At 42.6% G+C, this 22,659-nt stretch overlaps 1 protein-coding gene across 2 annotated transcripts; it reads right to left on the bottom strand.

Annotated features, from left to right (window-relative positions):
• Window positions 1–544: 544 nt before the first annotated feature.
• Rab2b (RAB2B, member RAS oncogene family) lies at window positions 545–22,621 on the bottom strand. Of its 2 annotated transcripts, none has more exons than XM_050129405.1 (8): window positions 22,485–22,621; window positions 22,102–22,173; window positions 17,656–17,723; window positions 12,885–12,967; window positions 12,648–12,740; window positions 5,299–5,410; window positions 3,908–3,976; window positions 545–2,603 (listed from the first exon to the last, which is right to left on the bottom strand). In XM_050129405.1, the coding sequence occupies exons 3-8, from the start codon at window positions 17,701–17,703 to the stop codon at window positions 2,496–2,498; spliced, it is 513 nt and encodes a 170-aa protein (XP_049985362.1). In that variant the 5' UTR covers window positions 17,704–17,723; window positions 22,102–22,173; window positions 22,485–22,621; the 3' UTR covers window positions 545–2,495. The 2 variants fall into 2 exon arrangements, with proteins under 2 accessions (XP_049985362.1, XP_049985361.1); XM_050129404.1 differs by having other exon boundaries at window positions 22,388–22,534.
• Window positions 22,622–22,659: the final 38 nt, after the last annotated feature.

Genomic DNA, 22,659 nt, shown 5'->3' with positions numbered 1-22,659 from the left:
AAGAGCATTGCCTGCTCTTCCAAAGGTCCTGAGTTCAATTCCCAGCAACCATATGGTGGCTCACAACCATCTGTAATGAGCTGGTGCCCTCTTCTGGCCTGCAGGCATACATGCAGACAGAATATTGTATACATAATAAATAAATAAATACATAAATACATAAATACATAAATAAATAAATATTTTTAAAAAGTTTAAAAAAGAGAGAGAAAAGAAGAGAGGGAGGGAAAAATGAAAAAAAAGAAACATTCTAAATTATATACTTTAGTTTTTTGCCTGGTAAGGAAACAGACTAAATAAAACTCAACAACCAACAAATCTTTTTGGAATGAGTAGTGTTAAAAAACAAAACACCAAAAGCATAATCACTTCAATGCCCATATGTTTTCTAAGTTCCTGTGATATAATGTTGACTTTACTGCTTCTACCAGGGCTCAATATAAACCAATTCTGAGAAGGTGGTATGTTTGACACAATACTTTAGAGGATATTATCTACTTACACTTATGGTATAATCAGAAATGACGCATGAAATAGAAGCAGCTTGGATCATGCATATATTTAATAGTAAAACAGTCATTAACAATAAAAATTAGAAAATTTGGTGAGACCTCAGTGCTGTGAAAGAAAATGAGACAAGTAAAAAAGAAAGCAGCTGTCCCAGAAGGCGGTGCGCTGGGTGAAGCAGAGGTAACTGCATCACACAGTCTAAGAGCGGATGAGTCTTGTTGCACGCGTTCCTACTGTATTCGGCACGGAATGGAGGCAGGAGAGAAGAGCAGCAGAGAACCCAGGATAAGCAGATGGGGAAAACAGAAACATTTACAAAGACACAACTCTAAGGCCTTTTGTTTCTTTTAAAGTCTAAAGCCTTAAGTTTTAAAGTATGTCACTCAAATTCCAGATCATAAATTGCACAGGTAAAGAATGATGTGATGGGTTGGGAATGTCATGGACCCTGCTCTCACAGAGCTTACATCCTATATGAGACAGACCCCCTCCAAAAAAAAATAAAACCTACAAAACATATTTACAAGGTAAAACAAATAGATACACATATGAGTAATTGAAATAGGAATGCTAAGAGACACCGTGTTTAATCATTTCTTAAACTCTCTAGGCCAGTCACCAAGAATCTCCTCAAGGAGAAAGTCAGCAGAATGTTAGTAGAGGGAAGAGCATGTGCAGAAATACAGAAGTTGGGAGAAATATGTCATCTTCAGTAAGCCAATTAGATCGATTAGAGTACAAGTCTAATAGATATGGTTAGAATATCAGGATCCCAAATTTAAGGCCTACAGTTCAAGGCTAGCCTAGGCAACTTGCCTCAAAACAAAAAAGAGAAAGCTCCTAAGGGTACAGCTCAGTGGTACAGCACTTACCTAGCATGTTCAAGAACTTAGATTTGATCCCTAGCACAGCCCCTCTCAAACAACACACACACACGCACGCACGCACGCACGCACGCACGCACATCAAAACAAAAAATGAGGCAAAAGAAAGGATGAAACAGTAGGAATCAATTTGGTGAAAGAAACTGTAATGCTAGAACTGGTCCCCTAAACAAAATGAAAAACTAACATTTTCTTAAGTAAACGATGTGGTTACAGGTCCAGCACCAACTCTGCTGCTCTCAAAGTTCTGTAGTTAACAACCAGGAACTAGCAATGAAAAGGGCCAGCTAGCCTTGCCTAATCATGAAGCTCCAGGTTCCTGTGAGAGATGCTGTCTCAAAAACCAAGGCGGTGGGCTCCTGCAGAATGGTATTTAAGGCTCTGTACGTGCACAATAAATAAAAAGAAACTAGGAATGAGATGGTACCGAGGCACCCAGCTTCTAGAGGAACTCTTATGAAATGACAAGTGGGTTTCCACAGCAAAGAAATAAACTCAATGAAATTACTATGTACAGAGCTATCATCCAAATTATGCAGATCCTTAGTCCTAAATGTTCCATCAGCATATCCTTCACCCTAGCTACTAAAAATTAGGTGAAGAACAGATATATGCATTTTTTTCTCCTTTATCTACTTTTTCCTTTTGAGACAGGATGATACTATGTTAGCCGTGTATACTATTAGCCTGGTAATACTTATGTAGCCCAGACTGACTTCAAGGCTCATGGAGATCCTCCTGCCAAAACTCCTGAGCGCTGGAATTATAGGTATGTGCCACCACACCTAGCAAACAGATGTAGATACTTAGTAAGTTGTTTATTTTTTAACTACTGTGACAATCGACTTTGATCCTAACATTTTAGAAATCAGAGGATGAGAGGAGCCCTGATCTATTTGGTTACTCGCGTCCCTAATGGAGGACAGGTTAGTAAGGGCCCAATTTTCTCCTGGTGTTTTAAGTGAAGGGTGAAACATAGCACACTGAAAAGAGCCTGCTCTCAGCCAAAGCAAGTAAGACCTCTTTCTTTAAGCTGATTGATCTAAAGCTGTTCCAGGAAAGGAAAAAAAAAAAAAAGAGTTCAGGCCAGATGTCAGATGTTCAGCAGCAGCCAGAGTCAGAGCCTACGTCACAAGAGTTCCGCTGTGAGGAACTTGGTCCTGATGATGTTGAAATTGACTGTTGGGGCCCAATCTTAATGCCATTTGCCTGCAAAAGGAAAAAGGCAACAATTCCGACATCAGTGGTGAAGTGAACGAGAGTAAGGTCGGGGATAAAGGAGAAATCTTCAGATAAACTCTGAGAATCTTGTTCTCCTCACACGGCTGTAGAGAAATCAGGCCATGATGCGGGGCGACCAGAGGTAGCTTTGGGGCTGTCGTGCATAAATCTCATAGCTGTGTGCAGAATTGAGCAGGAGAACTAATGGGGCTGAAGAGATGGCGAGCAGGGAAAGTACTTGCCATGTAAACATGAGAGCCACACTTTAGATCCTTACAAGCCATATAAGGGCCAGTGGGGCCATGGCAGCACACCTTCAATCCCAGTCCTCGGGAGGCAAAGACAGGGAATCCCTACAGCAAACTGACTAGCCACACTAGTCTAAATAGTAAGCTCTGGATTCAGCAAGACACCACGCCTCAATATGTAAGGTGAAGACCAACGGTGAAGGTACCTGCTGCCAACATTAGACCTCCACATGAGCACCCACACTTTTGCTTACACACATGTGAACATGTATAGATACACATGCATACCACATACACATACTTTCTTTAACGAGTAAGTGAAGCAAAAGAGAAGTGGCATATTAGCATATGATCATTTTTTGTCCTGTCCCAGACCTTCCCCTCCTAAGCAATTACGAATTAGCTCTCTCTCAAATTTTGGAATAGTAAACAACTGAAGTCAAGAAGAAAAAAACTCATATAAGTCTGTAGACCACCAACTTATCTCTTTCAGCACTGTGGAGCTCAGACTTGAGAGAAAACAGAAACTGATGATGGGTTCTTAGACATCTGTACTTTTTTTTTTTAAAATATTTATTTATTTATTTATTTATTTTGTATACAATATTCTGTCTGTGTGTATGTCTGCAGGCCAGAAGAGGGCATCAGACCTCTTTACAGATGGTTGTGAGCCACCATGTGGTTGCTGGGAATTGAACTCAGGACCTTTGGAAGAGCAGGCAATGCTCTTAACCACTGAGCCATCTCTCCAGCCCGACATCTGTACTTTTTAAAAACACCAGGCAGTGGTGGCAATGCTTTTTAATCCCAGCATTCAGGAGGCAGAGGTAGGTGGATCTCTGTGAGTTTGAGGCCAGACTGGTCTACAAGAGCTAGTTCCAGGACAAGCTCCAAAGCTACAGAGAAACCCTGTCTCAACCGCCCCCACAAAAAAAAGCTTGAATTGACAGCTGTGATTGATTGGTCTGACGTCAGGCAGGAATGCTGACATTCTAGGGTGCTTCCATCAAGGTAACTGCCAGTTCCAGCCCCGGCCTTTCTTACCTCATTGTGGACATCAAATAAACCCTGCTGGATCTTCCTATATATTTCTTTGGCTGTGTTAATGAAGGCCTGAGAAAGACATAAATCATTTATCAATCTTAAATTTAAATCAAGAGATGAGAGAAATACAAATATCCCTATTTGGATTACTTTGGCGAATTAAGGATCTGGCTGTGGTGGTCCATACCTGTAATTTCACCACTGAGGAGACAGAGGTAAGAAGATCACACAAGTCTGAGGCCAGTCTGGTCAACACAGTAAGTTCCAGATCAGCCAGAGCTACCAGAAACACTCTAACTCAAACTAACAACTAACTAACTGAAATCTTAAGAAACAGTAGAAGGCAGTAATACAGAAAATTTCAGCTAAGCATGGTGGTAGTATATGCCTTTAATCCCAGAGCTATGGAAGCAGAAAGCAGGTGGATCTCTATGACTTTGAGGCAGCCTGGTCTATGTAGTAAGTTCGAGGCCAGCCAAGGTTACATAGATCCTGTTTCAAAAAACAAAACAAACCATCTTAGCTAGGAAATGGTGGCGCACACCTTTGATCCCAACACTCAGGTGACGGATCTCTAGGTTCGATGCCAGTCTGGCATACAGAATGAGTTCCAGGACAGTCAGGGCCACACAGAGAAACCCTGTCTTAAAAAACAAACAAACAGGGCTGGAGAGATGGCTCAGAGGTTAAGAGCACTGACTGCTTTTCCAGAGGTCCTGAGTTCAATTCCTGGCAACCATGCTGTGGCTCACAACCATCTGTAATGAGATCTGATGCTCTCTTCTGGTGTGCAGACAAACAGGCTGTATATATACATAATAAATAAATCTTTGAAAAAACAAACAAAAAAAGTATAATTTCCACAAATGTCCTTGTAGAAGTCATTGAGTAGCTATGGAATGCATACCTATCATCCCAATACCCCAGGGACTAATATACTCCATGATTGCAAATTTGAGGCCAGCTTGAGCTACACAGCAAGTTTTGGGATAGCTTGGTCTGTATAGCATGACTGTATTTAAAGAAATAAAACCACCACCACCACAAGGAAACACATTAAGTACAATTGTAAAAAGGTGAAGCTACTGTATTCAGGTACTGATGTTCCTAGGTTATAGGTTAGCTGCCAGCGCAAATAAACAACTCAGCCAGGCAATGCAGTCAATACCTGTCATCACCATGAGGACAGTTTCTGTCAGATTCCCAACTGAAGTGACTTATAAGTAACAGCGGCATCTAATCCTCACATACCAATAAGGTTATAAAAAGGCAAAAGTAAAACCTTAGGAATTAGGGTGGAAGAAAATGGAATCATATCCCCTGGAGAAGAGGATTCTGAAGACTACAACAGCACAGCCTCTGAGCCCTTTCCCCTTCCCCTGTGGTGATACCTCTTCAACATTGCAGGCCGTCTTGGCTGACGTCTCCATGAATATAAGGCCATGCTCCCGAGCAAAGGCCTCTCCTTCTTCTCTTTTCACATCCCTCCGGGATTCCAGATCACTGGAAGAGATTAATTAGGGAGAACACTTTATAAAATTTGTGGGGTTTTTTGTTTTTTTTCGAGACAGGGTTTCTCTGTGTAACAGTCATGGCCATCCTGGTACTCGCTTTGTAGACCAGGCTGGCCTCAAACTCACTGAAATCCACCTGCCTCCCAAGTACTGGGATTAAAGGCATGCGCTACCACCTTCAGGCAAAACTTTAAAGATTTAAGAGAAAGCGGTAACTATAGTTCTAAAAGGATCCCATCACAGTTAACTGCCAACTAATGCTTGAGAGGTGTGAACCCTATGATAATCTTGCAGTCTCTTGGGAGGTATTATTTACATTCACAGTAGCATCTGCATGGCTGAAGATACAACTGTTCTCTGTTACAAAAACAGGCTTACATAGAAGTGAGCAAACCTCACTCACCCGAGGTACCCTATGTCTTTGTTTCTTTGTTTGTTGTGTGTTTTTTGAGACAGGGGTGTCTCTGGGTAGCCCTGGCTGTTCTGAAACTCATTCTGTAGACCAGGTTGGCCTGAAACTCACAGAAATCTGCCTGACTCTGCCTCCTGAGTGTTGGTGTTCGCAGCTACTCCCAGATACCCTGTGACTTTTCAAATGGGATCCATGATAACACAGTAGAGATGATAAAGTGAGGTGCTATTTAGTAGCAGGCTCAAATCCAAGGAGATCTCACCCTATAGTGATGATACTTTCTTTTCCTAGAATGAACTCATGAGAGATTAATTCAGAAATAAGGAGAACAGTCCTTTCTAGTGTGTATAAGGAGACTTCGCACTTCATAATTAGAGAAAGCGATGTGGATCTATGGTCTAACAGGAAAGAAGAACCAGAAGCAGAAATGGAGAAAAGCAGCATGGGAAGGCCGGGAAATCTAGAATAGAAAGCTGCTGAAAACAGATTGACCTACCTGGCTTTGGTTTCTCAAATGGGAAATTTTGTCTGAGAGATTCTATAGTCTGGCTTTTTTTTTTTTTTTAAAAAGATTTATTTATTATGCATACAACATTCTGCCTCCATGTATGCCCGCACGCCAGAAGAGGGCACCAGATCTCATTACAGATGGTTGTGAGCCACCATGTGGTTGCTGGGAATTGAACTCAGGACCTTTGGAAGAGCAGCCAGTGCTCTTAACCACTGAGCTATCTCTCCAGCCCCTATAGTCTGGCTTTTTAATCAAGAAAAAAAAAAAAAAGAAATCTATTGTGTTAGTTAGAATTACTATTGTTGCTGGGCGGTGGTGGCACACACCTTTAATCCCAGCACTTGGGATGCAGAGGCAAATGGATCTCTCTGAGTTCGAGGCCAGCCTGGTAGACAGAGGGAGTTCCAGGACAGGATCCAAAACTACAGAGAAACCTTGTCTTGAAAAACAAACAAGCAAGTAATCAAACAAATAAAAGAATCACTATTGTTGCAGTGAAGCACCATGACCAAAAGAAACTTGGAGAGTGTTATGCCCAAATCCGCATCCCTGCAAGCCAACGAGGAAACCAAGAGTCCCGTGTGTAAAAGCAAAGAGCCTTTATTTTAATCGAGTTTGCAAACTCTCAGCATGTCCAATGTACTGAAATAACTGGAGAGCCCGAGTTCAATTACAATAGGGTTTTATAGTAGTAAAGGTGGGGGTGAGGGGTTTCTGTGGTTTTAAGACCCCTGATTAGTTGACATTCACCTAGGGTTTCCTGGTGACTGGCAGGTGTTTCTATCTACAGTGCTTGGAATGCCAGGAATTTCCTTTGAATGGTCTGTTCTTGGGTGGGGGTCAAGTGATCTCAGTTTATGGTTCCTCCTGCAGCCTGGCACTGTCTCAGGGTAAACAACTGAGACTCCAGCCTCCATGGAATTTCATCCATGGCCAGAGTCCCAGGTAATAATGGTTGGAGGAAGTAAAGAATTTCCTTTGCGTGACCTGCCCAGACTTAGATTTTCACAGCTTGCCCTCACAGAGAGGAAAGGGTTTATTTAGATTAAATTTCCACATCACAGTTCATCATCAAAGGAAGTCAGGATAGAAACTCAAAGCAGGAACCTGGAGGTAGGAGCTGATGCAGAGGCCATGGAAGGGTGCTGCTTACTGGTTTATTCCTCATGGCTTGCTCAACCTGCTTTCTTATAGAACTCAAAACTACCAGCCCAGGGGTGGTCTTACTCACAAGGGGCTGGGTCCTCCCCCATCAATCACTAATTAAGAAAATGCCCTGGGGGCTGGAGAGATGGCTCAGTGGTTAAGAGCACTGAGGTCCTGAGTTCAATTCCCAGCAACCACATGGTGGCTCCAAACCATCTGTAAGGAGATCTGGCGCCCTCCTCTGGCGTGTGGGTATAAATGGAGGCAGAAAGTTGTATACATAATAAATAAATCTTTAAAAAAAAAAAAAAAAGAAAGAAAGAAAAAGAAAATGCCCTGCAGGCTCACCTGCAGCTCAGTCTTATAGAGGCATTTTCTCAACTGGGGCTCCCTCCTCTCCCAACTGTAGCTCAGTGGTTTTCAACCATCCTGATGCTGCGACTCTTTAATACAGTTCCTCATGTTGTGAAGATTGGTACTTCATCATTATAAGCAGAGGCAGGAGGATCTCTGTGAGTTCAAGGCCAGCCTGGTCTACAAGAGCTAGTTTCAGGATAGGCTCCAAAGCTACAGAGAAACCCTGTCTTGAAAAACCAAAAAGAAAGAAAGAAAGAACATCAAATCAACAAAAGGGACCCCCAAATTAACATAAAAATGCAGCTTCTGCCTTCTATTCCCCTACAACTATGTCCATCCTGGCTTCCACACACCACAAATGGCATAAGACAAAAATACAAAGTGTTCAAAGTTTGTACTTGGGAAGCTGAGACTAAAGGATTGTGACTGAAGGCCAGCCTGGCTACAACAGTAAATTCTGTTTCAAAATTGAAAATAAAGCTGGGTGTGATGCACACCTTAAATCCCAGCACTCCGGAGGCATATAGTGATATTTTATTTATGTTTTAGTAAATAAAGATTGCCTGAAGATCAGAGGGTAATACTAAGCCACTAGAGGCCAGGCAGTAGCATCACACACCTTTAATCCTAGGATTTGGGAGACAGAGGCAGACAGATCTCTGTGAGTTCAAGGCCACCCTGAGCTATACAAAATCAATGCAGAAATAGATCCTGGTGGTGGTGGCTCACACCTTTAATCCCAGTACAAGGGAGTTACATACCTTTAATCCCAACACTAAAGGGGAGGAGACAGAGCATCAGGGCTCAGTCTGCAGTCTCCCAGCCTTGGTAGAGGTAAGACTTCTCTAGTGACTTGGTTGTTTTGCTTTTCTGATCTTCAGCTTGAACCCCAATATCTGTATCTGGGTTTTTATTATTAGTGCTATAGAGACAGAGACAGGCAGATCTCTGTAAATTCCAGGGTATTTTGGTCTACAGAGCAAATCCCAAGCCAACCAGGGCTACTTGGTGTAATTCTATCTCAGAAAATAAAATAATGGTAATAGTAATAATAATTTTCAAAATCAGTATGTAATAGGAAATGAGAGTGGAAGACTCCACTGCTGATTCCCATGCTTTACTATGCATAAAGAAACAGACACACAGGTGAATAGCAACTATTGCTATTTGAAAACAGAATTTTGCTTTTTGTTTGTTTTTCTTTTTTTCTTTTGTTTTGTTTTTTGAGACAGGGTTTCTCTGTGGAGTTGGAGCCTGTCCTGCAACTAGCTCTTGTAGTCCAGGCTGGCCTCGAACTCACAGAGATCCCCCTGCCTCTGCCTCCCGAGTGCTGAGATTAAAGGCATGCGCCATCACTGCCGGCTGTTTTTGTTTTTCAAGACAGGGTTTCTTTGTGTAGCTGTGGCTGTCCAGGAACTCATTCTGTAGATCAAGCTGGCTTTGAACTCAGAGATCCACTGCCTCTGCCTCCCAAATTCTGGCATTAAGGAATGGAGCAATACCACTACCCAGTAAGAATGGAGTTTTTTAAAAAAGGAAATCGTTTTCTTTTAATTTATCCTTACAATTCTTCAAATAGTTGTTACTGAGAAGGCCTAGCAACATTAGTGCAGCAGTGACAGATTGCAGACAAACAGTACAGGGATACTGGGGCCTAGGCCTTACCTTTCCAATAACCAGGAAAAACTACAGACTGTACCCTGAAGGGACCAATCAGAATTGAGACAAATAAGCACCAGGGGCTCCAGAACTTTAAGAATAGCTTCCTTAACTTGTACATTGGTTGCCAGGTTCCTTGCAGCAACACCAGTACCAACCTTTGTTTGACAAGACTTCTGTAACCCCAGTCCTGTCCAATCAGGAGTTCAACCCCCACGTGAGTCAGGAATTCCCCTACCCCCATCCTTTACTCCTTAAAAACCCTGCCATAGCTGAGCACAATGCTCTCCCTGATCCAACATGGTCCAAGTTTGCAATAATGGCTCTTTGATTTGCATATGAACTCAGACTCCTGGTGGTTTCTGGAGGGCTCATGATGTGGGCATAACAATTACATTATTATTTCAGAGTCCACAGTGTGGACTTCAGGTGGTAGAATGCTTGATTAATATGCACAAAGAACTGGTTTCAGTCCAGGTATGCAGTGCTTACTGTTAGTAATCCCAGCACTGAGAAGATAAAAGCAGGAAGATTAGAAGATTAAGATTACCCTTGGCTACACAGTGTGTTAAAGCCAGCCCACGACACCCAAGATTCTGTCTCCAGAGAAGTATGTTGTTTTCAATACACTGTACTTATTTATTGTGTGTGTGTGTGTGTGTGTGTGTGTGTGTGTGTGCATGTGTCTACCCGTGTGGGTATACATGTGACATGCCATATATGTAGAGGTCAAAGGTAATGTATGGGAAAAGTTGGCTCTCTCTTTCTACCATGTATGATCCAGAGATCAAACTTTATGCCATTAGTCTTGGCAGCAAGTGTCATTACCTACTGAGCCATCCCAATGACCCAAACAAAATGTTATTTAGATCTAGTTCATGTTTTAAGATTTTTTTTTTAAAAATTCTGTGTATGTATGCCACTTGTGTTTGGGTACATATAGAGGCCAGAAGAGGGTGTGAGAGCCCCTATAGCCGGAGTTCCAGGCAGTGGTGCTGGGAATGGGAACTATCTCTCCAGCCTGTTTTGGGGTTCATTTAGGCCAGGCTAATCTCCACCTCTCTGTATTACCAAAGACAGTTTAAAAATCCTGATCCACTTACCTCTACTCCTCAAATCTTAGGATTACATGGTGACGCCTGGCTCATTGATTATTATATTGTTGTTTCTGTTTTTTGAGACAAGGTTTCTCTGTGAAGTCCTGGCTGTCCTGGAACTCACTCTATATATCAGGCTGGCCTAGAACTCTGAGATCGGCCTGCCTCTGCCTCCTGGGATTAAAGGTATATGCTATCATTGCCTGGCTTTGATTTTTTTTACTGCATTTATTTATTGATCAATGTGTATGTCTCTGCGTGTGCACATGGAGGCAACAGGACAGCCCTCAGCAGCCACTTCTCCAGTTCTCCCATATGCAGCCCAGGCAAGTGCACTCAGGCTGCCGCTGTGGCCACTACCTTCACCCACCAAACATCTTGCTGGCCCTAACCTAATTTTTGAGACAGAACAGGGCTCTGATATATAAGCCAGGTTAGCCTAGAACTTGCTATATAGTCCAGACTGGTCTTAAACTTGTGAAGCTCTTACCTCTGTCTCAAATAGATACGCATCACTACACCTGACTTAGATCTAACTCAGCCAGGCATTTCTTTTAGCCTATGGATACAATTTTTTAATTGTATTTTAAAACTAAAAAAATTTTAAAATTATTTTTAAAACTTAAACTGTGAATACAAAGTCTTGCCAAAAATGTAAATTGGAACTCCTGTGAATTGCTGGCAGGAATGCAAAATGGTGCTGTTGCATGGGTGGTTCCTCAAACACGAAACACAGAACTACCATACAATTCAGCAATCTGACTGGCTACATAGCCAAAAGAACTCAGAGCAGGAATCTGAACAGTTAAATCTTTCTTCCCGTGACATTATCAGTCACAATAGTCAAAAAGTGGCAACAGCCCAAGTGTCCACAGAAAGACAGGTGAATGAAATGTAATAATAAATACTATAATCCAAAAAAGGAAGTTCTGATTCATGCTATAATATGCTATAATAGTGCATGAAGACATTATGATAGATAAAGTAAGCCACTTATAAAAGCACAAGCGTTGTGTAATTCTAGTTATAAGGTGCATACGGTACGTGGTACTTATTCATTCTTTATGTCTTTCACATCATGCATCTCAATCCCAAGTACTTGATTTTATAAAGAAAGAATTTAGGGGCTGGAGAGATGGCTCAGACATTAAGAGCACTAGCTGCTCTTCCAGAGGTCTTGAGTTCAAGTCCCAGCAACCACATGGTGCCTCACAACCACCTGTAACGAGGTCTGGTGCCCTCTTCTGGCCTGCAGACATACAAGCTGAAGAATAAATAAATCTTTTCAAAAAAGAAAGAGAGAGAGAGAGAAAGACTCTAGAGGCCGGGTGTGATGGCACACTCATGTGACCCCAGCACTTAGGCCTAGGCTATCTAGTTGGACTGAGGCCAGCCTAAGGTACAGGCCCAGCTTCAACAACAAAGAGAAGCAGAAAAGTTGTTAGTGGACGGTGAGGAAGACACCAAGGTCAAGGCAGATGGCATAATTCAAAGGTTCCAAAGTCTGCGAAAATGACAAAGTTATGAAGATGGATAATGGTGAGATCTGCAGAACAATTCTAATATGTTTAGGGCTATAGAATACACCTAGAAGTAGTTAAAATGATAAATTTTACACATATCTTACCACAATAACATTTTCTTACTAAGATGATATATTAAGAAAGTCTGAGTATCAAGAAATTCAATGTCTGAGCCGGGTATTGGTGGCGCATGCTTTAATCCCAGAACTTGGGAGGCAGAGGCAGGTGGATCTCTGTGAGTTTGAGGCCAGTCTGGTCTACAAAAAAAATGAGTTCCAAGCCAGCCAGGGCTGTTACACAAAAGAAATAAATTCAGTGTCAATCAGATGATGCATGCCTACAATCAGGAGGGTCGCATAATTCGGCCAGCCAGGGCTACCGAGTGAGTTCTAGGCCATCTAGCACTACTTTGTCTCTAAATCAAATCAAATCAAAACAAAACAGAACAAAAAGATATCCAGTATCCAGAGGGAGTGTCTGGTGCCTCCTAGTAACTGGTTCTCACAAAGCCAAAGCCTTACCTCTTATTTCCGATCAGCATGATAACCATGTTCGAGCTGGAGTGCTGGCGGGCATCCTCTAACCATGAGGTCAGGTGGTTGAAGGTTTCACGTCTACAGCGGAACAATTTAGAATGTTGGTCAGGACCCTGTTTCAAAAAGCCAAAGTTGCTCCAATACATGAGAAGGGAAGTTACATGTGTGCAAAGGGCGGCAGAAGTCAGCCCAGGTGCCCCCCGCCCCCGCCCGCCCACTCACCGTGTGATGTCGTACACCAGCAGTGCCCCAGCTGCTCCCCTGTAGTAGGAACGGGTGATAGAACGGAAGGACTCTTGCCCAGCCTTTACCATCAACACGGCAACAAAAAATCCCAGTAAAACTAGGTTATTTCCAGAGACAGAAACTTGCTCACATACAACCCTAAAACACAGAATTTAACTAAAGAAGAAACTTATGCTAGATTAATAAGAAATTAGAGAGAAACGTACCTGTCCAGTGGGCTACTGCTCAATAAGAGTGTGACAGAGAGTGCAGGTAGGTCAATTACTACTCCTATGAGACTGTCCACCAAACTACAAGATATTGTTACCCTTAGGTCCCAGACACTCAATGCTAACAGCATGACACCCACAACTTATGCATTTCCCAACAGCCCCTAGAGCAAAACTGGAAATGGGGCTAAAAACTCAATCCCAAATATTATGTTGAATATGCTACATTACTTTTTCTGTTCTTATTAATTTATCTGCAAAAAAAATTGCCTTAGAATGTCAATACCCTGTCCAGTGGAAGGCACATTCCAACACAACAACGCAGAAATTCAGATATGAGCAACTGAGTTTATGCTAAGTAGCCCTTAGGTTTCTATGATAACAGCAAGACTACCTGGAAGTTCTTTGCTAAGACACTGTGGTAGAAAATAGGAATAAGGACTAGAGAATGATGTTCAGGACCTAGAAGAGTTTTCCTTAAAAGAATCATGTACAGCTGGGCAGTAGTGGCACAAGCCTTTAATCTCAGCTCTTGGAGGTAGAAGCAGGTGGATCTCTGTGAGTTCAAGGTTAGCCTGGTCTACAGACCGAGTTCCAGGACAGTTAGGGTAACACAAAAAACCTATCTTCAAAAACAAACAAACCAACAATCCCGTTCATAATCTTATCTCATTTGTAATGGGACCAAAATGTTACCTTATTTATAACTGAGAATTGATTCCTCCCGTGCTCTAGATACTTTCTGTTTTTCAAGACAGGGGTTCTCTGTGGCTTTGGAGCTTTACAGTCTAAATTAGGGTATGAAAGAGTCCGTTATCCTACAGTGGTCATCTCCCTAGATGGACAACATGTGAGGCTCTGTCAGCATCACACAATTGCTTAGCCTTTTACTGGTGATTCTAGATACAACTGTAAGATTTGAAAAGCACCTTTGTCCACTAAGGGCTCCGTAGAATTTTATATTTACTCTGCCATATAATATACCCTAGCTCCTTTGGGGTCCTGTTTACTCTTATCATTCATTCATTTATTTATTGGCTTTTTGAGACAGGGTTTCTCTGTAGCTTTGGAACCTGTCCTGGAACTAGCTCTTGTAGACCAGGCTGGCCTCGAACTCACAGAGATCCGCCTGCCTCTGCCTCCCGAGTGCTGGGAATAAAGGTGTGTGCCACTACACTAGGCTCATCTCTTGCTCTCTTCTACTCTATTGAAAACCTTCCTCCTTATTCCTTCTAAGGTAAGCTGCTGCACACACAGGAGGCTGAGAGAGGAAAAATGAGACTGCTACCCCAGCCAAAGCTACACAGTGAGACCCTGATTCAAAAATGCAAGGTGTATGGAGGGGGACAGACAGGGTGCGGAAGTGAACAACACAAAGACAGCGACTTCCAGCGAGGACCAGGAAACTCCTCAACATCCAGTCTTTACTTCTCGTCTCAGTCAAGTTCAGGGACATTGAAGCCAGGATGCTAGGAAGGCTGTCCACTTCCACTTAGGTGGTCTACATCAGTCTCAAATATCTTTGTCCATGTTCACTTAAAAATGGTTGAACTAACTAACTAACAACTAACATGGAGTTTTCTTGTTCTGGGTTTTATTTTGTGAATCTGAGTCTACAACTCTCAACATAGCTCAGTCAGCCATGAATTCAAGGAGCTCCTGCTCCATCCTGCTAGGGACCAGCATACAGGTTGTGTGAAAGAGAATGGCCCCATAGGCTCATGTTTGAATGTTTGGGCCCCAGTTAGTAGAACTGTTTGAGAAGGATTAGGAGGTGTGGCCTTGTAGGAGGAAGTGTGTCCCTGAGGTTGGGCTCTGACTGATACTTGCAAATCAGGAGGTGAAGCTCTCAGCTGCTGTCCCAGTGCCTGGCAGTCTGCTCCCTGCTCTGATGACCACTGAATACCCCTCTATAACTGTGAGCAAGCGCCCAGTTAAATGCTTTCTTTCTAAGAACTGTCTTGGTTGCGATGTCTTCTCACAGCAATAGAACAACAGGTGGGACACAGGTGCAGGCCAGCCACCAACATCAAGTGGTACGTGGATCTCTGGTGAAGAGACTCCACAGCCTTTTAATTTCTCCCACCAGAGAGTAAGATATAAAGTTTGAAATATCAGCTATAAGCCAGATGCTGGGTTCTGTTTTGATTTTTGTTGTTGTTTTGTTGGTGTGTGTGGGAGAAGTGTTGTCTTTTTTGTTGTTGTTGTTGTGTTTTTAATATTTATTTATTTATTATGTATACAATGTTCTGTCTGTGTATATGCCTGCAGGCCAGAAGAGGGCACCAGACCTCGTTACAGATGGTTGTGAGCCACCATGTGGTTGCTGGGAATTGAACTCAGGACCTTTGGAAGAGCAGGCAATGCTCTTAACCTCTGAGCCATCTCTCCAGCCCAACATTTATTTTTTTATACAGATATGGTGGCACACACCTGTAATTGGGATAAAGGCAGGAGAATAAGGAGTTCAAGGTTATCCTTAGCTACACAGCTACCTGGGCTATCTGAGGTCCTGTTTTTAAAAAGAAAAAACTAAGTGACATTAACTTAAGTCAAAAAGGCAGAAGCTAACTTATACTGGTCTTTTATCTCCACTGGCTTCACTCTTGGATGGGGGCTCCCGTTAACGGAAACACCATCGAGTTGTGAGTGAAGAATGACAATGGCCTCAGAACAGCAGCAGAAGGGAGTGTGTGGGGACTGAAACAGGGCGCGAACCCTGACAATGAAGTCAGAGTCCATAGGCTTTATGGGGGCAGAGTGCTAAAAACAAAAACTGGCCAAATGAGGCAAGTCTGAGGAAAAAAACAACCACGGTCAAATAATAAGAATTAAATAAAAACAGGATGAGACTTTAGCTAAATATTTTGAACTATTTTCTAGTTCTCCTTAACTAGAATAGAGACTACAATATTTCCTATAAGGAAGGAATAATATAAATGAAACATTGAACACAAAGGCAATTTCTCTAGATTAGGAAAAATTACCTTAAACCAAGTCAAACTTTGCCCTAAAAAAAAGTTGTGTTTTTTTTTTTTTTGGCTGTCTTCCTATTTCTAGGAAGATAGCCCATAGAAATTCTCAAATATTTGTATAATATTATAATAAAAGAGTGTTTAATAAGCTGTGCAATGGCTTTAGAAACAACCTAAATATCCACCAATCCATACACACTTCTGTGACAACACTCACGGAACCCTTGAAAAGCTGGGAGGAGGACGCTCCGCAAAGCAGGTGTCTCATTTCCACATGCACTAGGCTGCACGCAAATCCTGCCACACACAAGTGGTGAATAAATTTTAAAAAGTCTTTGAGGCCGGGCGGTGGTGGCGCACGCCTTTAATCCCAGCACTCGGGAGGCAGAGGCAGGCGGATCTCTGTGAGTTCGAGACCAGCCTGGTCTACAAGAGCTAGTTCCAGGACAGGCTCCAAAACCACAGAGAAACCCTGTCTCGAAAAACCAAAAAAAAAAAAAAAAAAAAAAAAAGTTGAAAACATAATTTAAAAAGGAGGAGATTAAAAAAAAAAAAATAAAACAAAAAAAAAAAAAAAAAAAAAAAAAAAAAAAAAAAAAAAAAAAAAAAAAAAAAAAAAAAAAAAAAAAAAAAAAGTCTTTGAAAAATCTTGGGCTGGAGGAAAGGCTCAGGGGTCAAGAGCACTGGCTGCTGCTCTTCTAGAGGCTGAGTTCAATCCCCAGCTACCACATAGTGACTCACAACCATCTGTAGTGAGAACTGGTGCCCTCTGCTGGCCTGTAGGCAAACAGGCAGGCAGAACATTGTATAATAATAAAGAAAACAACTCTACTGTGTACTTGTACTTTTATTTACTTATTTATATTTATTTGTTTTACTGAGACAGGTCTCACTCTGTAGCCTGTCTGGACTAGAACTCACTATGTAGGCCAGTCTGGCCTCTAACACAGAGATCCTGTTTGTCTCTGTCTCCCCAGTGCTAGGATTAAAGGTGTGCACCATCATTCCTGGCAAAATGCCCATTATTTATGAATTTAAATGCACAGAAGTCTGAAAGCATATATACTGAATCATTAGCAGTGGATTCCTCTGGCAGAATAGCCACAGTGTGGGTCAGAAAAGGTCTTATGGAAAGGGAAATATACTTTTTGCTACATAAACTTTGTTTTTTATATTTTACTGTATTACTTATGTCTCTTTTTGGGGGGGGGGTTTCAAGACAGGGTTTCACTGTTTAGCCCTGGTTGTTCTAGAAGTTGCTTTGTAGACCATGCTGGACTTGAACTCACAAAGATCTGCCTGCCTCTGTGTCCTGAGGGCTGTGACTGAATGCATACGCCACCACTGGCACACAAAATCGAGCCACTTCAAATAAAAAAAGTGTGACTTTTTTTCATCTGAGTATTTCAGTATGTAATCCCTCCTGGCTTGACCTTTCTTCAGCTTCTTGCCTCATCCTATAGTTTTCAATCTACAGGGGTATAGCACCACACATGGCTACATTAGCTTTTACTGTTATAACTGGGTCTTGGTCTGGTAGTAAATTTTTTCGCCCTCTCTTACCGTATCCCAGATTTGCAGTTTGATTTGTTTTCCATCAATGTTGACCATACGCGCTCCAAACTCCACACCTGCCAATGAAGACAGAGAACGGATACGGCTGTTATGAATACATACATGTTGATCTGGAGGTGCATACTTTCCCCCAAAGTGTTAGCATGAATGTTTTGTCTTCACTCACTGACATTCAGCCCATTACTGCTGTTTATTGCTCAATTAAGTTTGTATTCCTTTGTACTTCTTTTCTAGAATTAAAAATCCATGGACTAGGGGGATGTCACTCACTTGATAAAGAACTTGCCTAGCATGCATGAGGCCTTGGACTCAATCCCTAGAATCAAACAAAACTGAGCATGGGGTTGGAGAGATTGCTCAGAGGTTAAGAGCACTGACTGCTCTTCCAGAGGTCCTGAGTTCAATTCTCAGTGCCCACAAGGTACATGTAGACAGAATACTATATACGTAATAAATAATACGTAATAAATAAATAAATCTTTGAAAAAAAGAAATAAAAGCATATACTGCTCTTGTAGAGGACCGGAATTTGTTTTCCTACACCCTCATCAGATAGCTCATAACTGCCTGTAACTCCAGCTCCAAAGGATCCCTTTTCTGGACCCCATGGGCACCTGCATGCTCACTCGAGCGCGTGCGCGCAACACACACACACACACACACACACACACACACACACACAGAAACCCCTTTACTGGTCATGGCAGTGACTGTGATCCCAGCTCTCAAGAGGTTGAGGCAGCAGGAACACTAGGATCAAAAGTTCAAGGTCATCATCACTTGTGTAACAAATTCAAGGTTGGCCTGAGGCTGCACAAGTTGAAAAAGACATCACATTCTACATCTCTATGTATACCTCAGTGGTTGTGCAATTGCAAAAGACATAAGTTTCTTGGTTTAATCCCTTGCACCAAGAATAAATAAGTGGATTCTAAGTGGTAATACACCCAAATGTAGATAAGGGAATAAAGCTAATTAAAATCTAAAAATACAAATATTTTCACTGTTCTGATTTCTTTTTTTTCTTTTTTTAATCTTTTTTTTTTGTTTTGTTTTTGTTTTTGTTTTTCGAGACAGGGTTTCTCTGTGGTTTTGGAGCCTGTCCTGGAACTAGCTCTTGTAGACCAGGCTGGTCTCGAACTCACAGAGATCCACCTGCCTCTGCCTACCGAGTGCTGGGATTAAAGGCGTGCGCCACCACCGCCTGGCTTGTTCTGATTTTAAAATCAGGACAAAATTTACTGTATTAAGACCCTGGGGCCAGGCAGTGGTGGCACACACCTTTATTCCCAGCACTCAGGAGACAGAAGCAGGTGGATCTCTTTGACTTCGAGGCCACCCCAATCTACACAGTGAGTTCTAAGACAGGACAGGATCCAAAGCTACATAGAGAAACCCTGTCTCACAAAAAAAAAAAGAAAAACAAACAAAACAAACATGTCTCTGGTTGGGAAGGCAGGGCTGGAGAAATGGTTCAGAGGTTAAGGGCTGCGATTCCAGAGGACCCTGGTTCAATTCCCAGCACTCATATGCCAGCTCACAGCTATCTGTAACTCCAGTTCCAAAGGATCCAACACCCTCACACAGACATACAAGCAAGCAAAACACCAATGCATATAAAATAAATAAATAAATCTTAAAAAAAAAAAAAGACCCGGGGGCGGGGCTCTGCAGAGGTGGCTCAGCAGTTAAGAGCACTTGGAGAGGACCAGAGTTTGGTTCCCATGCCTGATGGCTCACAAGCACCTTTAACTCCAGCTCCAGGGGACCCTGTAGACACCTGTACACACATATGCAGCCAGTGCTCTTAACTGCTATTGCCATCTCTCCAGCCCTGAATCAGCACTTCTTTACTGCAATTCTGAAATTATTTTCATGTGCAATTAAGAAAGTTGACAACAAGCAGGTGGAGTTCTGTGAGTTCAAGGCCAGTCTGGTCTACTGAGCAAGTTCTGAGATTGCCAAGGCTGTTCTGTGCAGAAAAACACTGTCTTGAAAAACACAACACACATTAAGAAGAAAAAAAGAAAGAAAGAGAAAAAAAGGAAGAAAGGAGAAAGAAAGGAAGAAAGCTGCCTTGTTCAAGGACAAAATATCTTCAACCACCAGTAATTCCCAGAGTTCGCCAGAAATTGCCTCTCTCAAAGCGGTATGGAAACAGGCAAACAGATAAGGATTTTGTTATTCTTCTATTTCAAGGTAAAATTCATCTCAAGGACAATATTCCAAAAACAGTCATGTTTAAAACATTACATCATAAGTCAGACAATTTGTCCCCTTTTCTATTTTCATACGGTATTTTGCACATAGCACAAGGAATTCAGATTTTCAAGATAATTAATCCAGTTTACCTTCAGAAATGTTATACCAATTCAGTCATCCTATGTAGATATCCTCTCTATATATAATATTTCTACTTTAAGTGCTACAATCTATAAGAAAGATAAATTGTTTCCACCTGTTACTTCATCAAAAGTCAAAAGATATATTTTTTAAAGATTTTATTTATTTATTATGTATACAAAATTCTTCCTCCATGTATGCCTGCATGCCAGAAGAGGGCACCAGATCTCATTACAGATGGTTGTGAGCCACCATGTGGTAGCTGGGAATAGAACTCAGGTCCTCTGGAAGAACAGTCAATGCTCTTAACCACTGAGCCATCTCTCCAGCCCCAAAAGGTACTTTTTGAAAAAGAAAAAAAAAATCACTGTCAGTTCTGTCAGTTTTCCGTTCTTTCAAAATAGTTAAGAATGTAATTTCAGCCAGGTGGTGGCGGTGCACGCCTTTAATCCCAGCACTCTGGAGGCAGAGGCAGGTGGATCTCTGTGAGTTTGAGGCCAGCCTGGTCTACAAGACCTAGTTCCAGGACAGACTCCAAAAGCGACAGAGAAACCCTGTCTCAAGAAACCAAAAGGCTGTTTGGTTGTTCACCTTACTAGACCTGGAAGGAGGTGGGAGGTCCTTGGACTCCCCACAGGGCAGGGAACCCCGACTGCTCTTTGGGTTGATGAGAGAGGGGGAGTTGATTGGGGGAGGGGGAGGGAAATGGGAGGCGGTGGCAGGGAGGAGACAGAAATCTTTAATAAATAAATAAATAAAAAGTTTGAGATCGGCCTGGTCTACAGAGCTAGTTCCAGAACAGCTAGGGCTACACAGAGAAACCTTGTCTCGAAAAACCAATAATAATAATAATAATATATAAAGGGAAGGACCTGAATTTGGATACCTAGAACCTATGTTAAGCCAGACATGTTGGCATACAGCTGTAATTCCAGCACTCTTACAGGGAAGTGGGATTACCAGAGAATGTGAGGAAGCTCATGTGTTTGAAGACCTCGAATACACTGTAGTGAGCAACAACCAGTGTGCAATATTCCTTTATTCTATGTAAATATTTATCACTGTGAGTGGGTTAATAAAGATGCTGACCGATCAGGTAGAAGTTAGAAGGGACTTGCATACAAAAAGAGAACATGAAAAAGTAGGGGTGAGTCTCAGAATTGGGAGGAGACACAGAGAGAAGAACATGAGTTTGTCATACTGAGGAAAGGTACAAAGCCTCATGACAGAATAAAAATAAGAAATATGGGTTAATATAAGTGCAAGAGTTATCTAATAACAAGCCTGAGCTGTTGGGTGAGCATTTATCGTTAATAAAAGTCTCAATGTGAAAATAATAATAATAATAATAAATGAATAAGAAACTAATACAACAACAAAAACCAACCAGGTTGAGCACAATTAATTCCAGCATTTAGAAGATGGAGGCACAGTAAAATTAAGGCCTGTTCAAGGGCATCTTCAGGTTACACAAGGAGTTCAAAGCCAGTATTTGGCGCAAAAAAAAAAAAAAATGAAGCCCGTTTGACAGTGCATGCCTGCAATCACAGCACTTGGTGGCTGAGGCAGGAGAATCTCTGGGAATTCATGGTCAGTGTGCATTATAGAGTGACTGTGCGGCTAGCCTGGACTACAAGTGCAGAACCTGTCTCAAAAAGCATGAGAATGAGAAGTGGGAGGAGGAAGAGAAGGAAGGACTGGGATGGCTCTTAAATGGACTTTTTCCTCTCCAACACAAAAAGAATCGTTTGTCCGTGTTTAATTCGAAAAACGTGAGGTTGGTAGTTAAGTACAGATGAGTTTTTGAATAAGCAGTTGTGTTTTCGTGGGATTTTCCATAAACATACAAGTTGCATTTGAAGAAAAAAATGCTATGGCAACTAGTGTTTATCTCACGTCCATCTCTAAAGTCACCTTTCAGTTATTTACCCTCTATTACCAGCTTTTATCGTTTTTCATATACCATGCCTTCGGACTAAGGCAGGGAGGCGTAATTTTTTGCTTAGAACACCGGGGCTGTGAACTTTCTCCTTCAGCAAGCAGTTCAGTCAGACAGCTTTCCTCGGTTCTGGAACGAGGGGATACGCTTACCTATTGTGAGGTCGTGCACGGGCTGGAACCGCTTATCGGTGAACTGCAGGAGGAGGCATGACTTCCCCACACCTGAAAAACGACGGTGTGCACTGGACACGCCACCCGGGAAGCCGCGGGCTCCCGGGAGAGGCCCAGGGTCCAGGGAGAGGACAGAGCCCCGCCCCCTCCGCTCGCCCCGCCCCCTCCGCTCGCCCCGGCTCGCCCGGCCCACTCGCCCCGCCCCGCCCCCAGGCCGCTTTCGGAGGTGGGCCCCGGGCCCCGACGGCGGTGCCCCGCGGGTTACCTGTGTCTCCGATGATGATGTACTTAAAGAGATAAGCGTAAGTCATGGTCCCGAGGCGTCTGTGTTCCGGGTCCGCCCGATTCCTCTGGCCACTTACCTCCGACCTCTCTAGCCACCCAATCTACCGCTCTCCCGCTTTGCCTCCGCTCCAGCCCTTCTAGCTCGGGCCGCGTCTCTATTGCTCTCCGCAGGAATCCTCGCTGGCTCCCGAGAACCCGACGCCGCCTCTAGGGCCGCCCCGCGCTCTTGTACATGCCATCATCCCACCAAGC

This window comes from Alexandromys fortis, unplaced genomic scaffold (assembly GCF_014885135.2).
Source record: "Alexandromys fortis isolate MF-2015 unplaced genomic scaffold, M_Fortis_MF-2015_v1.1 scaffold_285, whole genome shotgun sequence".
Classification (NCBI taxonomy): domain Eukaryota; kingdom Metazoa; phylum Chordata; class Mammalia; order Rodentia; family Cricetidae; genus Alexandromys; species Alexandromys fortis.
This window is presented reverse-complemented; position numbering and strand designations above follow the sequence as displayed.